The following is a 17,704-nucleotide window of genomic DNA, read 5'->3' as shown; positions in this document are numbered from 1 at the left end:
ATACAAGGGATAGGCTAGGGATGCATGGAATGCAAGGGTTACGCCAGGGATGCAAAGGATAGGATTCTAAAACTTAGAGAAATGAATAAAAATATACTTATTGTTATAACTGTAATGTTTATTATCACAAACTATGAGTTAAATCATACACAATAATGTAAGAAAAATTAATCATGATTATCATAATTGCCTCCTTTTCCCTAAATAGTTTTATATAATTTCCACAGATTAATTACAGAATCACAATGTTACAGAAAATCTGCTGCACATACAGCAAATGTATACACAAGTGAAGAAATGATCAAGTCTGTAATTACTTTTCAGTTTATCAAGACATAAAAATTTGCATGGACTTTAATTTGCAGTATTAGAAAAATACTTAATCTATATGTATATATATATATATATATTTTTATTGCCAATAAAGGGATCAAAAATGTGATCGAAGGCACCTTTTGATATTAATTATACTTACAATCATATAAAAATTATATTGCTTTAACATACTACTATATACACTGATGATCTAATGATATCAATACATATGAGTTTTTCATTGTTGTCTTCTTATGCATGTTACTACAAGTTAAGGTGCTCACGGTTTTAAACACTTTTTCATAAAATATATATTTATATAATTACTTATATATTCCACGTATATATATATGTATGTACGTAGTACTCGCATATCACTGAGGACATATGCATATATATACCTACATACACATTAAAATTTTAAACATTAAACTACAGTTCACAGATATAGTAATTTCCTGTACTCAACATGTTAGGTATTCAATGGAACTGCACCTTTTGGAATGTACAAGAAATAAACATAGTTATAATAAAAAAGTGTTTTTTAGATTGTAAGAACATTTCATCAGATTTTGTGGAAATTTCATTCACGTAATATGTTTTTTGAACTGTAGTTTCCACAGGCTAGATCGGAACATGATTGTTTAATTGATTTCTTTAAAACATTGCGCTTTACGCCGCAAAGATTATACATACATATATATTTATATATATTTATAAACAATGATTGTAGTTCGTATAACGATAAAAAACGAATTCTTAAACAATAACAAGGTATACCACTTGATACTAAAATCACATAAACGCTCGATATCCAGGCTAAAAATCTCTCACCCGACTTTCGACAATACGGTTACTTTGACTTGGAAAACGCATCGAATGTTTTCGTAAAGTCAATTAAATAATACCGGTCTCCGTTTGTCTCTTACCTTTTGTCACTCGCTCTGAAAATGTTTCGTCTGAAATATTATAGTACTATGAACAATTACACGTTGCAATTATCAATTTAATTTTTTTTTTCACGCGTCCTCAAAATATCGTTACTGTACAAAGTTTTTCAAAATATAAAATCTAAAATGTCATTAGTAGTTTAACTGCTAGTTTAACTAGTAGTTTAATTCGTACCATTGTTATTAAATTTAAAAAACGAAATACTTGGTTTCACGATATGTAACATAACCGTACACGTTACGGTTCAAAATGCTGATTTATACGTATCAAAAAATCGGTATTAGCTGTTTATATGTGTTGCAATTAACAGAGCGACACATGCGTCATTACAGGCAAACGGTTCCGATAGACTCGCAGACTTGGTGCAGTTAATATATTTAGTAGGAAAAATTTGGTCCGACAGTTCTGTACAAACTGTTGACTGCGCTTCAATTGTATGTCATCACATGTGAATCGTTGCTGCCGTGTAGCGTGCTTCTCCTCTTCGCCAACTCCACTGACTTGGTCGGTACTGTTTTAAAAACATTCGGTGTTAAAAATTCCATCAATAACATTATGTATTTTAATGTTAATTCTTCTTACCCTAATCAACATTTGTCCAGATGCACTGTGAGGATTACGATAAGCGTATCCAGCCCAAGCCGCCAATCCTACGACTAAAGCAATCACCAGGAGAATTCCAATAATTCCAGAAACTCCCATGTTCATGTTGTCTCGAGCTAGAACCATAGATTATAAATTATCGTTACACAAGTAATTATAAGGACGTATGACATATTGAAATCTGAAACTTACAACGTCCTAAAGGACTCGTTCCAGGTCTTTCTTGCTTTGCATTCATTAAATCACTGCCGACAGGTTTCTCCGAATGCACATGCAATACATGATTAAAATCTTCTTCGTGCTCTTTGTACGTCGTAGTAGGCGATGGGCAATTATTAACATCTTTTATTTTTCTAACGTCACAACCTTTCAACAACCAGTCTTGCCGTGACCTAAATGTTCCAGTACTGCACTGATTCAGTTCTGAACACCATTTGCAGTCAAAATCTTTCAATTTCGTTAGACAGTCTTTGCAGTTGTCCATTTCCAAGCAAGTAGGTAATGCATTCAAATAAATTACTGTCCAATTCTTAATATCCTGCCGATTAAAGTTCACACGGTGATACTCATAAATTGTTTTTCTCCGGACAACTACGGGAGAAAAAATGTGATTCGTTACTTGTTTCTTGAATGTTAAAAATAAAACCACAAAAAACAAACACTCACAGAATACTATTCTGTCCATGATGTAAGCGTCGCTGAGACCGACTTTAACCGGATGCGCCGTGTCTTCGATTTTTTCAACCATTAGTGGAATCATCGAGTATACGAATACGATGTCACCGTTTTGATGTAACGTCACTTGGAAAGTAAAGGCACCGGCGTCCGGTCTGTCTTGCAAAACTACCTTCTCCCATACGACCGTAAACGCAGTTCCTGTAATTATACATTGCCATTTATTAACAGGATCCAAGTTTGAAGTCTGCAATAAATGCAACAAAGTCCAAATTCGCATAGACTTAAAGTATTTTTTTTTTTCTAACATATTTCCTAACTGTTAAATACCATTGTCGGCATATTTTACGTAGCTCTCGTTCGACAGACGGGTATCAAAATTTGCCATCAACGGTGCGATGTACTGAGTAGCGGCAAGCCAGCTGTGAACATATTCGCCGGTGTACAGGAAACCCCCGGTGGCTATTGTGATGTTGCGAACTTTGTGGCCGTAAAATGGGAAGTCGAATTTCAATTTGACCGTCTGTTGAATAAAAATATTCGTGTAATAATTATTCTGCATACGGTCGTTACACGGTACAAGGTGAGTCACGCGATTGGGAGGAACTACAACTCTTGCTTTGTTGGAGGTAAAAAGAACTGCTGTACAGTGCAAGAAAACCATGTTACAAGAATACAAGCATTCATCAGGTTGAAATATTTTTAAATAATTTTTGTATTTACTTGAAGCTTTCAACAGATGGCGCTAACAAGATAACAATACCTGTTGCATGATCTCATTCAATACCTTTTACGCGTAAAATGATTGCATTGCCTCAAGAAACAAGAGTTACAGCAAGTACCTATTATTCAACCCGGCTTGTACATCAGGTTAAACTTTGAAAGCTCACCGCAGCTCGACGATGGCTTTGACTAAGCAAATGATTGACTTTCAAATCCGGATGCTTGTTGATGTCCACCCAGTACCTTCTGCCGACAGCCTCATCAATGATGAACGTACTATTGTAATACTGATGGGTGTCCAATTCGGTTTTGGTGATGTTATGCTGGGACAATGTTTTATTCGTCACATCAGAAAACTTGCTGATAGATATATCCCCGATATTGCTTTCAGAATCATCTTTCTCGACCGTGGACACTGTCACAGCAGATTCCGTCACGTTCGTCGCATTTTTATTGGTCTCGGCTACTTTGTCCGTTACGTTGCTCTTCATATTTTTGGTACTAGGCTTGAGTGGAACCTGTACGCGAGAAACAATGCGAAAGAGCGAATTATTTTACAGATAAAGAAACGCTAAAATTTAAATACATTTGTTTCTAAAAATCGTACCGATTCCACCGTCAACGATGTCGCATCCGATGGTTTCTCAGTCGTCGTGGGTTCCTGTTTAACGAACCATGCGGTGGGTCTGGACGACGAAGCGACCGACGATTCAGTCGTGGATTCCATCGAATAGGAAACGTTTGGACGCGACTTCCGCAATTCTACCACCTTCGGTGGAGGTTTCCGTGCTGGTGATTCAGGATGTTCCGTCGCAGTTGGTTGCTGTTGCGGTTGCTGCGGTGGTTCCTGCGATTGTTGTTGCTGCTGTTCCTGGGGAGTTTGTTCAGTCGTTGGAGGTGACTTCTCGTCCGTTTCTCGACGACGTCTGTCGATTATCTGTACATTTTCAGACGGGTCTTCCACGGATACGTAGGAGAACTCGATTGGTCCAATTTCTGAGTTCGAGTGTCCTCCGAATTGTCCATAGTGGTACCGATCTGAAAACATTAATGAAACTTTAATTAAGTATATAATTAACGAGCAATATCCGAAGAAGGTGTTAACTATCAAAGTTGAGATTCACTCTAATTACTTTTCACAGTTGTGTAAGCAATTTCACTGAGTTTCAGGTCAATTGGCTACAGGTACCGTTTCTCCTTCTGAAGGGAAAGAAAAATGTGAATCAATCCCCCCAGACTGCACTTGATGTCACTCTGAGTTTAATATTATAATAAGGTGGCAACCCTAGGTAGAATACAAACGTGAAATACAAAGAGTGCATAGTCGAGAACGAGACGACGATTCGAATCAATTGATGGATCTCATAGTCGACGGTCTCTGTTGATGAAAGGGGTCGTGTACGCTCGTTTTACGCGTGGCCCTGCATTAAGCGGCCAGTCAGTGTCGCAGATCAGTATAAATTCCAGTGATCGGTGCCAATGTTTCTCCATTAAAGCACCCGCTCTGTTCTCCCGTGTTAGTTTCAATGATCCCTTCGAGGGCAGAGGAAGAAGAAAGTAGGAATAAATTTTCTTCAACAAATTAACTTTATTTCATTTTATCTTTAATGAATTTTCCATTCAGATATCTTAATACTTTTCTGCTGTTTAAATACAGAGTTCTGTGTCACATTTTCTAAGGGTATATTTTGAAAAAATTTGTCAGAAAAGGAGGACTTTAGTTTCTTTAACAAAAGCAGACGGAAGAAGTGGAAGGAAGAGAGAAGAAGAGGATGCCAGACGGTTGGGACAAACTATCGCGACCGGATAGAGCAATAATTGGCGATCCGACAGATAGTCGAGAATGTACGAAGCTTGACGTCAGTATAAATTTTCATGCTCTGAAAGCTGGCTCGATTAAACGTTCAACTCTCAATCGTTATCCGTCCTTCCCCTCTCCTGGGGACTAAAGGAGACGACAATTTATTCGAGCCTCGTTCAACTTTACTCGCCCGTACGTCACACGTTACACGCTTTTCAACCGAAATACAATAAAGAAACCACCACTGTTTGATCAAGTTAACGTCTTCGTTGCTAGCTACAACGATTACCTCGAATTTATTTCTTTGAAACGATTGAAAATTCAAAATAATAATTATCATCGATAGTTCTAATAACGAAAGTAGAGCAGTAGAGTCAGTTAATTAGGCACTCGGTAAAATTTCATTAAGATAAATATAATTTTAATGAGTCATTTTAATACCAAATGAGTCGTTAGCGACGAAAGAGCGTCCTAATGGATCGTGAGCTGATAATCTTTAAAAAGAAAATCTATGAATAGTTTATTAATCCCCGCTCGATAAAGTGTTCAATAATTCATGCCTCTTCATTAATATGAATCCGAACGATCAAAGTGTTCGAAATCCTCCAAGTACACGCGGTGTACGGTATTCGATATGAAAAATGGATAAGCTTAAGGAAGTAAACGCGTTAACCTTTGTTCTTCACGGATCGATAGGTATTGATTGTGGACAGGAGAGGTCGACGACACGAAATGGGATCGTTAATACCGTCTCGCGCCGAATTATAGCCAGCGAAGGAATTTTCTCTTGCTGCAAAAATATTTATACCGAAAGATATTCTGAAATGGTACTTTTATAAATTATGTTTATTATTTTTCGAACACTCTGTGCATAGTCCGCCCACGCGTTTAAACATCGCCGTTATCCGGTGACACAATGTCTTTGATTGTCGGTCGGAAGCTGAGCAGCAATGTCAATGCTACGTACACTCGCGATCAAATCAGGCTTCATTAGAGAAAATTGGCTTCATTTTAAAATGGAAAGGATGCTAATCGAGGAAGCTAGTAACTTTCTATTATTCGTTAATTATCGCTAATTACCGCGATCACGTTCGACTTTGGAACGCATCCCGAAATATAACCACCGTGATCGAAACGGGAGCATCGATTTAAAATTTCAAACAACATTCTTCGACATCCCAGCTCGTCCAAGGACGTTCCTCGCGTAGAATCGTAAATGCATCTCATTGCAATTCGTGCGTCTGAACGAATAAATTACATTCGCCGAGTGGCGCCTGAAATCGTCGCTAGTTATAACACACTTATAAGGCTCTGATCTTAATTAATTAGGCTCCAGATCCTCATTAGTCTACCTAGAAACATACTCGAATTATCAATTAGAGAATAGCTGAAATTCGAAGTAAGTATCGGCCTTTTCTCTTGAAACATCCTATAGAACGAATACACGAACCAGTTTTTGAAACGTGACTCACGATTGTCCCGTATCGTATCATACGCGACACCCTGTAAAAATAGCTCCGGTTCAGAACTCGTTCCCAAATATCTCCAGAGATACCCACCCCTTGCACACGTTCTTCTCTGCCATGGAACGTATTAAGTTGGTCGGAAAACACTCATTTTACCTTGTACTAATCATTCATCACGCTACTTGGAAGTACTTGAAACCGTAAATACCATCTGCGAGCATACTGCGGTTAAACCGTCTGTAAACCGAGGAGACCGAAAGATTTGAAGGCGACCCGAACTAATTACCCTAATTACTAATAAACGGAACCATTTCCAAAAAATGGCAGGGCAACCTACATTGACCGTTCTCAGGTAAAAGTTACTCAACGTTCTCTCCTAAAACAGGTTATACAAAATGGCTGTCTTTGTGTTAGACTGCTAAAAGCATCGTGTTCCTTTTTTCCCCTCTGCTTCAACTCTGTTTTCCAGCTTCGCCAGCCTTCGTATCTCGCGCATTGTTCGACGTGGAAATAATGAAACGATTCTACACGTTTCTGCCCGTTGGACTATGTATTTCTGGTGAATATCTTTATCAGTTTACGTAGCACCGGAAGGTTCTATTTTAAAGTGGCATTCTTCGTTTTCCTCGCAGGAACCGCGAAGAGGAACGGTGGTAAGAATCCTGAAAAACTTGCAAATCTCTTATCTCTTACCAGAAACGCGACTTCGCGGGTGTACCCTACGTATTCGTAACACTTTCCATTCGTCGGCGTATAAATCGTGAAGAAAAGGTCGTGCCCTATTGTGGTCCCGGTTCCCGTGTGTGAACGTAACGGTTCAATGACACGTGGGAAATTTTCACAATCGAGTACGCTTCACCGCGTACACAAATACGGCATGCATTTTCCTTCCTGTCTTGCGTTACACTCCCACCGGCACGATGAACCACGATAAAAGATGCATTCAGAAACGTTTCCCTAACGAGGAAAATTAAATCTTCGTTTGCGACAGACTTTACGAGGCATTCCATCAATTTTCCTGGCACAATAAATTGACATTGTAGACGTTTAGTGAAGGGGGAGAGAGGGTTTCGTCTCCCCGCACGCCTTTAGTTCGGGCCGAGGACCGGTAGGTGGCGGCGAGATGATTAGTGTTCTCGCTAGCGGTCGCCCGGCATGCAGATACAGAAGTTCCGAATTTCTGACAGACGATCTCGAGACAAAACCGCCTTTTCCTCCCCTAAATTAAAGCTTAAAACTTGACGAAAATAACTGCATAAACCCTTCGAGTCTATTTATAGCTTTTCCATTACTAATTCGTGGCCGAGTTGCATCGCGGTGCATAATTGCTAAGTGTCTCATTTATGAACGCATCCGCGGTGCCCTCGGTGCTATTGCGACCGCAATTGAGGCTCATAGAAAAAAATAACAATGTCCGATTTATGGTCGTAAACACGTCGAGTCGGCGAGAGATGCATAGCCGCAGAAAAGTTGATGAAATTGGCGTGCATAAAACGGGTCGGCGCAATTTACGGTTTACGGGGAAACGTTTACGGGATTAGAAGAGTCGATGAGTCGAGTACAACGAACTTTTAGAGGCATCGATATTTTCAGAAATTTCTAAGGGGGTCGTAAAACTGGAGCATCGATGAGCGTTAGACGTAATTACGGACGATCACGGCAGAAAATGTAATTATCGGGGCTCGTTAGAGCGTCTCGAGGAACGATTCGCTTTTTCGACCAGCATTTGAAACTGGTAGAAATTCTTGAAAGAAAAAAAATAAAACACGACACGAACTGTACTGGAACCACGTCGACACGGCGTAAGGATTTTCAGGTCAGCGAGCAGGAACGATATCATCGTCGCTACCCGGTTGGAGTTTAGAAGAGTAAACTGGCAAAAGGGAGATTGACAGAGAACCGATGAATATTTCCCGAGGGGAAAACAGAAATGCAGGGGAAGGAAAGCCTGTCGGAGTTAACTCTTCGGAGGGTAATAAACCATCAAAGGTTCGCCAGCTGATGAACCAGAGCTCGTAATCTCGTTTTTCTTACCACCAGCCATACCGAGAGGAATAATGGTCGCTTTCACCGAAAACCATCGCACGTGAACCTCGTGAAACGTTCTTCGAGGTCTTTGGCCTTTTCTTTTTTCGTCATCTTTTATAAAAACGCAGGAAATTTTAATATTTTCCTTACTGTGCGACAAAGACCTCGAAAGAGTACAGATAACTAGAAATGAAAAATTACTAATTACGATGCGTTATCGCATAGAATATTAACCCGTTACTAACAACAAAGAGAAACGAGGAAAAAATGTACACGGATATGATATCGATAAGAATATTAGCAAGTATATTGAATAACCTAGAGAAAATTAAACGGAATTTCCGGTTGGTTGCTGACCAATTCACCTGTTGACGCAATACAAACGAAACTTTCGCCGCGGTGAGTAACTGCTTCAACGAGGTACAGCTAGATTCAGGAAAAGTGAATTTCCTCGACGTACAGTCGATAATCCGATGATCGAATCGAGTATAATTGGAAATTAGAAATTTTTGAAAGTTCTACAAGTGATCGATCTTCGAACGAGTAGCAAATGACTAATACAATCATTAATTTCTTCGCGTTTGTTTCGACGCGATATTCAATTAATCACCGATTGATTGGTGCATGACTTTCTACGGATAAAGAGAAGTCGAGGTTCGATGATTGATTTCCTCTAGCGAGGATCGTTTCATCTCGAAGGATTTCTTTGTAATAGAACTTGAAAAGACGCCGTATACTTCGAGATCAGATTTGTCCTTGCATTTACGTAAGCACGCGTTACGCAAAGAACTTTAATTACGAGCTAGTGTCATTCCTCGCGAATATACGAGATGCTAACGAACGAAAATGGCCGATAGAACGAAGCAATAAAAGAAGTTTCTGCAACGAACGCCCTTATCAAAATTCTTAATCGGAAATGTGTACTTTTTTTCTCCTGGTGCTTGTAAGGTGACAATGGAGCAACACGTTCGATCGTTTCTCTGTGTTTTTATTAGGTGACTATTTTAGCCCGATCGACGAGACACGGCTAACGTGGCATGAATTGCAAATTAGTTTTCTTTGTGCAGCGAACCAAGTGCAACAGTAGAGCTCTTTGATAACTGCATGGTCAGAAGAAAACCTTGCAATTTACCGAACCATGGTTTCTTTGAACCTTGCGTTCGAGGAGCAGCAGAATTTTGATTCGAAGGCTCGAAACATTATTGCTTCTTAAAAATTTATGATATTTCGTATCTTTGAATAATTTGTCAATGTTGGAAATCCTGTAATAAAATTTAAAAAAATGAATTGTGCCCGTGCACCGAATTTTGTTTATACGATAGCGATAGCGAGAAGTAAGAAGTCGCTCTGTAGACCTTGAAGAATAAAGATCTGTTCGTGACTAATAGTATTTTTATTAAAATATTCCATAATTTCCGACAGTCAAGAACGATACTAGAAAAAGAGGTAAATTTTTTAAAGAAAGAAATTAATCAAATTAATCTATATCGCTATTTTTCCTAGAGAAGCCAGATTTGACCGTGGGTGTACGTACTTGAATCGATTAACATCGATAATACGTGAATGAACGTTGAATGAACATAAGTCATCAACTATCTTGTCATAGTATCAGCGCATAGATAAAATTTAATGCGAAACAGTAATCGTCTTAAGAGGTATTCTGAATCAACGTTAATTGGCCTTGAGAGCCATCAGCACTGTCGTTCTACGAACAATCTCTTTGAAACTTACTGTAATTTCTTTATCGTCAAGGCTTATCTACAGTTTTATCTCAAATTTCCTGAGTTTTTACAACATTCCTTGTGTATCTTTCCCCCGTTTAATCTTAACTGTTAGTAAAATTCCAACTTTTTTTATTTTCGTCATTTTACGATTATTTTACAATCAACGTACTAAGGACTACCACTTTCACTATCATTGAAATGATATACTATCTATCAATACAATATCTATTTCTTATTGAAATCAATTCTGAATCAATACCATATATACGGGTGCATTGTTCGCGCTCTAATAACGAGAGGAGAACGATAAAAGAGAATCTGATCCGATCAGTAATCAATGGTTTTCCGGTAAATTGGAACGATTTGTCACGGTGAGAGCGGTGAAAGCAGCATCTGGTAAGTAAATGGACCAAAACGATCGGAAGAGAACGGAATAATACAAATATGGTAATATTCGTCAAAACTGTTCCACACGGGGGGTTGGGGAAAATTTCCAATGGGAATTTGGAGCCTAATTAATTAAGTTTAATCGTGTGACAAATATCCTGGTAAAAATTTCAGTCCCAATAATATACTAATAAATAATGCATATAATTGCCACGGACATTTGCCATTTGACATTTACATACTTGTCAAATTAATATGTGCATACATTGACTGGTAAGCGTATATATTTACTGTAAAATTTTTCTTCTTTATTTTCACGTTTGTCCAAGGAATAGTTTAGAAATGATATCAGTGGATGTCCTGATGAATAAGCATCGTGACTTTTAGCAGGAACTTCCTTCTCTCGATGTTATAAAACTACTCTTTGTCGTTCAATGGAATCATTGCTATTAAAGCAAAACGACGAATTGCGAGATGCGCGCGATTTCGTTCGGTCAATCGCGATCGTACAAGACCTTTTGCCATCAACGAGGTCGATCGAATGATACGTAATCATTTTGATCGCGAGAGATAACGAACGTAAACGAATCGAAGAGGCTGAACATGCGAACGCGTTTCTTGAACTTTTCTTACGAGCTTACGATCTCTATGGTTCGTATACTTTATTTCACTTCATAAATAAAATAATCTGTTTTCCCGGTTTAATCGCGACACTCTCGGAACTTTATTTTTCTCTGTCGCGTCAGAGTTATTAACCGCGAAAACGATTGCAACGCAGAGCTAGCCAAGGAAGAGCAAAAATATTTACCTGTGTTACGAGTTGGCAAACGATTAAATGCAACAATGCATTCGATATTATGCAAGCGTGTTATGCGTCGTGGATGACACAATAGAATTAACCGTGTCTCGCATTGATATTGATTATCAACCATGTAATATACATTTTTTTGCGCACATGTAACGAATGTATCTCTTATTTTTTCGTTATTTAATTCAAATCATTCCTTTTACGTAACCAAGGAAATCTACATACGTAAAAGATAAAGGAAACAGAAATGAAACGTGCCCTCTACGAATCAAAGAAACCGATGTATCGGTCATTAAAAGCGATCACTGTTGGTACGTCGTCGTCGAGGGCAGGAGATTACGTCGAACGTATCGGAATGTGTGTCACGCATATAGAACGCGTAATCTTTATCGAGAGCACGAACATATGCATCCGTAGCCTTGATTTAACCTTCCATTTCTGACCGCATATTTTTATCACCTGTTTTCTCGCGTCCTATCAAAAATTTCAGTCCCAATTTCTTCCTAATTAAAATCATTTTATATTATAATATACTAATAAATAATGCATATAATTGTCACGGACATTTCCCATTTGACATTTACATATTTATCAAATTAATATGCGCATAAAAACATTGGTGCATATCAAAGAATAATTCTCTGGTTATTAGAGGGTCACCCGTGAGTAGGCGCCGATACTCGAGGTTATCTGAAGCTGACGGTTCAATCACGCGATATCGCGTGTTTCATTGAGAACTATTTAGCTAAACTCGTGGTGGCGGTCACTGACTTATATTGTACTAATCATATATTGCGTCTATTTTCACTATGACGGTCAATTTGATAACTTTAATCGTCTCATCTGACGACCGCTATTGCGGCGATGGCGGCAACATTAATTGCACGGTTGGATAGAGAAGGGTTAACAGTTCGTTAAATACAATTTACTTACGTGCCCGAAGAATTGAGTCAATAATTTCTTATCGAGGCTAACAGTAAGCAGCGAGACCGACGCGTATCTCGTTCGATAGAAATTATCTTCTGAATTATTTGGCGCCGGTTTACTTATAGCTCCCAGACGCGACCAATAACGGACGTGTTAAGCGCTTATTTTTTGTCGTTGCTAATGTAAATTATAATATCGATTATTTCGTTTCGTTTAAGAAGATTTTTCGTCGAGAACGAAGTAAACGATGAAGAATTCTAAACGGAAAAGTAACGTGGAAGACAGTCACGTAGGCGACAGGTAACCAAAAATAAAACACGTGAAAGCGTGATCGAACGACCGATTCGTACGATTAAAGTGTATCTGTATGCAAAAAGCGGAAGGGACTGCGCGACAGGACGGTGAGCTTCCGGTAAGAGAAGCCCTGGCTCGACACTGACAAGACAGAAATAAGTATGCAGACGGCTTACGATATTACCTGTAAAGGGGACGATCAAATATTTCTTTAAACATATATTTTTTCGTCAACGTTTAAACGTATCGATTCGGTATCGAGTCGATCACCTTACGGTTCGGCTGGCCCATTAAAAGTGCAACGAACTCGAAAATTTCACATCGCGTTTACTTCGATGCGTAGTCAAAGAATGCTCGTCGATCGTTTCTCCTCGCATTGCCAAATCCTTGGTCGCTTTCGGAACCAGAAGGAAAAAGTTATATTACAGTCAAACTATAATTAGGCTCTCAAGGTTTTTATATCCGTTAGACTTGGTAGTAAAACGGTGAAACAATGATAAGTAAGATGGTACAAGTGAAACACCCACGTGCTCCATTTTCTACTCTCGTTAAGTGATCTTTTCGCGGATGGCCCTGCTGATTACACTTGATTGGACCGTGTGTCTTGCACACTGCTCGATTCTATGCCCGACGGGAATTATAGGTCAACCACATTGTGGATAAGTGTCGCATTAAGTGTCGGGTTTAATCGGTGTATTTGCTGGTGTCGCGGGCGCGTTACATTTGTTACGACTAAACGGTACGACGTTGACCCCGTTTCATGCACAATTAAACACGAAACGAAATTAATAAATCACCGCTCCATGATATTCCAATGACGTATTCAACGGTAGGGAGACAAAGCAAAAAAAATGATTAAAAAATCTTATCGTACGTCCGTTCTATTACCGTCTTCCGATAACATCGGGAACGATTAATTGAGAAACGTTCGAATCTCTGTTACACATTCCGGATTTAATTTAGTCAAATTATGATAAATCGTTGTAATAAATTGGAACAAAGTCTGTTTCTCGTTTCACGTTCAAATTTCATGATAAATGTCTAGCGATAAATATAGATTTTTAATAAGTCGCGCTAACGATTATGGATACATGTTAATTTCCCAGCGGAAAAGCTGATAAACGCGAAGGCAGAAGGACGAAAATAAAAGGGGAATATTAAGCGACGTTTTGCATTAGAAAATTTATTTGAATAAAATACTCAGGTTTTATCTTTTAACGAGAGAAAGATACGGCATTCCTTTCCATCAGAATAAGAGAGTAGTAAAAATGAGATTAATTTAATGAAAAGCTAACAATTGCTTTGGTCGTTTTTAATCTAGACTCCGGCGTATCGAAGGGATTAAGAGAAGAAGAAGAAGCAAAGGGTCGAGATGGTAGCAACGTGCGGCGAAGGTGTAGATTTACGTCGAAGGAAGCAGCTTAAAAGACTGTCCCCCCCGGTCTCTGTTGCGGGTATTCGTAACGTGCATTGCACCCATCGTCGTGGAACACGATATAGGATTATGTCGTGTTACAAGCATATTGAACGCAATATACGTCGCAGAAACCGGATACGTGCGGGCGCGTGTACGCGTCATCTTCGTTCTCGCTTCCTCCGGTGAACACGCGTCATGGATGTTCCTGTTTTTCCGAATGAAAAACACGAAGAATTTCGAAGAAAACCGTTAACTGTAGAAAATATTAAGGGCAGAGAATCTGACCGAGTGAACGGGAGGATCTGGGCTAAGAAGTTGGCTCCATTCGCGGTGGATATATGAATTTAACCGGCCGTATTGCCAACAAGTCCAGATGTTCCCTATTTTTAGTTTCTACCCGACGGAAATAGCGTAAGGCGTCGATTCGAAGGACTAATTTGAAGAGACCGTTGAACCTTTCATAGAACTATGAAAAAGATACAATTAGCGGATAAGTTCTCGGTGTTATCATTCAGCAAACGTTAAATGCATAAATGTTAAGTCAACTGATAAGGTGGCTGCATCTGTGTAAAGAGATAATCAGCAACCGAACGATAAAAGAATTTTCTGATATTGTTGATCAAATCAAAGATAAATTCCTAAAAATAGATGAAATTAAACAGTGGCGCGATATAACAAAGGAAGTAACTGTTCTGGGATTAAAACAGCTCCCCTTTTTTTCATGGGTAGACCGATGTGTACACCGATCGTGTCCCATTGTCGCTTAATTGGTGCAGCAGCCTTGAAACGAATGTTCGATCGAGAGGCGAAAGAGAATTCAGCACGGCATGGAAAGCGCAATCCCGCTTTTCCAGCGTGCTCGAGAGGATCGCGTTCGCGTTTCGCAGTCCTTTGTACCGCGCCAATTTCGACTTGTGGCACGCACGTACAAAAGTCCCACGTCTGCGATTCGAGGAGTACAAGAGTGTTGTTGATCGTCGCCGCGAATACCACTCGAAACAAGCCAGCCTACCTACGGACCGTTCTCACGTTGTACAAGCACCCTTTTTGTTCCGAAGAGAGTTCTAAAACCACTTTGCACTCGAATGTCACCTTATAACCACGACACGAAACATTTCTACATCTTCTATACTCGAATGTATTTGTTTAATTGAAACTTTTTATTTCCTATCTGTTTTAATTATTTATAGCGGTGACCCCCATTGCAATTCAACCAATCATGTTAATAAGTCGACTTTTAACCTTTTAACATTATTAAATGCCGCAATGAAAATGAACGCATATACCGTTGCATGCCATAATCGTAATTATTCAGAATATTATGAACATCACATTTGCCCGCTGTTCATAAAAAACGTGTGTAAAAAAACAAAATAGAGAAATGAAGGAGAGATAGAACAAGACGGCGCCTTGAGCGTCTATTACGTAGCAGCAGACACGTTTGTTTAACATTTGCATATTGAATGTCGCTCGATAAAAGCTAACAGACCTGTTACCAGAAAAAGCGCGCCAATATCGTCAGTTTAATTATTTGCGTGTCACGACACATGCTGTTCGGTAAACTTTTCTGCTTCAAGGAAATTCCTAACCTTAAAAAGTTAATGGTACCCAACACTTTCTTATGAAAGAAAAGCCTTGATGATTTTTCTTGTTATAGATCGGTAGAAAGTTCTATGGTAATACATAAATGTTTAAAGTATAATTTGAAGAAACCCGTTATGGGTTTGCAATAAATGGCGACGCGAAGTTATTCGTGAAATCGGCAAACGTATGAAAAACGCCGATAACCTCTCGCTCTGTCATCTCAGAAATTCCATTAACCATACAATCCGAACATGAGAAATGAACACACGTCACGCCTGCTTTTTTCTTTTCTTTTTTATTTCTCTAGATCAGCACGGAATTTTTATCTTTTCCTGATGATCTCTAATTACGACGATACGTGCAGGTAAACGGTGAACGGTTGCATTTGTAGCTTGTCAGCATTGTTGCTAAATCGAAATCCCCCACCATTCTACTGGTCGCTGAGATAGCTTTCATAAATGTTCCTGTTCAGATAGAAAGTATCGCGACGTATTTACTTCGAGAAAATGAACGAACAGGAAACGGGACAAACGCATATTGTATGAATGACAGCAAGAAAAAAATTGGCAGTGTGATCGCTCGACGAGAATCGAATATAAACAAGCGAGATCGATCGAGATATCGATTCGAGCATACCTGACGCACGCGAGAAAACCCTACGCATGAAGAATATATTTTTCGCATGATTTTTAATCGAATTATAAGTTACAATAATAAATAAACGTAATAATTTTACTCACGATTATAATTGTCATTAGATTTATATATACAAGATCCAATAAGAAGATTTCAGATGTAAAGAATTAACTTAGAGCAATAAAACATGTCACGTGACCATGTGTCAAACATCATGTTATTATCGATCTGATAATTGATTAAATCGAGATAAAAAGAAATCGATTCTATAAATTAAAAAGGGAATTGCTAATCCGTAAAGTGAATTTTATATAATTACATATACCTTGACAATCATCATAACGAGAAACGTGTAATTAAAAAAAAAAAAAAAAAAAAAAAAAATGAAGGAAATTGTTCCTTTAATAAAAAGGTATAGTCATGCTCAGTGAAATTGCGTAGTAGTAAGCGTAGGAAGAATCGTACGTTCGTTTTCTCGTTTATTATTGCGACAGACAAACTTTTTCTTTCTTCCTCAAAAATATCCTTATCTGACTCTCGATAAATAATCCCAAAACTGTTTTCCTCCGTTATCTCGAGTCGCGTCTTTTTCACCGAGGAAGAGAGGATATCCCCGAGAAACACGCATAGGTGCAACAAGTTAAAAAGCACACTCACCGAGCTCGTTGTTCGCAACGCTCGAGTCGAGATGCTGTAGTACGCAGAAGGCCAGCAACAGGATGTACAGCCATCGTCGGTTAGCTCCGTCACATCCACGGTTAAAGCACCACCGTTGTTCACACGCCATATTTACGAAGCTGCTAAAATTCTCCTGCGCTACACGAATATAAATCCGTGCGCTTCGGGTCCCGTCTGCCTCGCGCGACCGACCAGACGAGACGATGACGGAAAGACGAGCAGAGAGAGGGGGTATGGAAAAACGACTGAGATGAAAGAACAGACGATAGAAAAAGACAGAAACAGTGGGAAATAAAAATTGATAGGTGCAAAAGATAGAAAAAGAGACACGGATGAAACGTTCGAGAAATTATAGAGTATGGAGAACAATCCACGATTTGTTTTATATCGAAGCTCTCACTGAAGCGCTCACAAATGTCACCGAGAAAATGATTTTGCGCGACGGCGGTTATTTGAATGCGAACACACGATGATTCGTGTTTCTTTTTAAAAGAAGGCGAGACAAACGCCCGAGGACTTTGTTCCGACACGTTTTTAAACCGGTACCGGACGGACGAGAACAACAACGACCACTTGCGGTACGAACGGCATGTTGGCTCTTACTGGCTCCTCGCCGCGTCCGTCGCTCGTTCTCCTGGGGGAGTTTCCGTTACATTATCTAGATGACGAAGTATCTAACGAGTCATA

At 39.1% G+C, this 17,704-nt stretch overlaps 1 protein-coding gene across 1 annotated transcript; it reads right to left on the bottom strand.

The window, feature by feature from the left end:
- Positions 1-97: 97 nt before the first annotated feature.
- Positions 98-17,613, bottom strand: LOC114879694 (plexin domain-containing protein 2). Its single transcript, XM_029194889.2, has 8 exons — positions 16,997-17,613; positions 3,875-4,305; positions 3,435-3,785; positions 2,875-3,067; positions 2,536-2,745; positions 2,062-2,460; positions 1,849-1,985; positions 98-1,777 (listed from the first exon to the last, which is right to left on the bottom strand). The coding sequence occupies exons 1-8, from the start codon at positions 17,124-17,126 to the stop codon at positions 1,709-1,711; spliced, it is 1,920 nt and encodes a 639-aa protein (XP_029050722.2). The 5' UTR covers positions 17,127-17,613; the 3' UTR covers positions 98-1,708.
- Between the last annotated feature and the right edge of the window lie 91 nt (positions 17,614-17,704).

The sequence above is a fragment of the Osmia bicornis genome, chromosome 2 (assembly GCF_907164935.1).
Source record: "Osmia bicornis bicornis chromosome 2, iOsmBic2.1, whole genome shotgun sequence".
Classification (NCBI taxonomy): Eukaryota; Metazoa; Arthropoda; class Insecta; order Hymenoptera; family Megachilidae; genus Osmia; species Osmia bicornis.
This window is presented reverse-complemented; position numbering and strand designations above follow the sequence as displayed.

Excerpts from the sequence above, each read along its gene's own strand:
- LOC114879694 (XM_029194889.2), bottom strand. The coding sequence starts at position 17,126 with ATGGCGTGTGAACAACGGTGGTGCTTTAACCGTGGATGTGACGGAGCT. Across the intron at positions 3,068-3,434 it reads AAAGCCATCGTCGAGCTGCG|ACGGTCAAATTGAAATTCGA; the intron begins GTGAGCTTTCAA and ends TTTATTCAACAG. Across the intron at positions 2,461-2,535 it reads CATGGACAGAATAGTATTCT|TTGTCCGGAGAAAAACAATT; the intron begins GTGAGTGTTTGT and ends TTTCTCCCGTAG.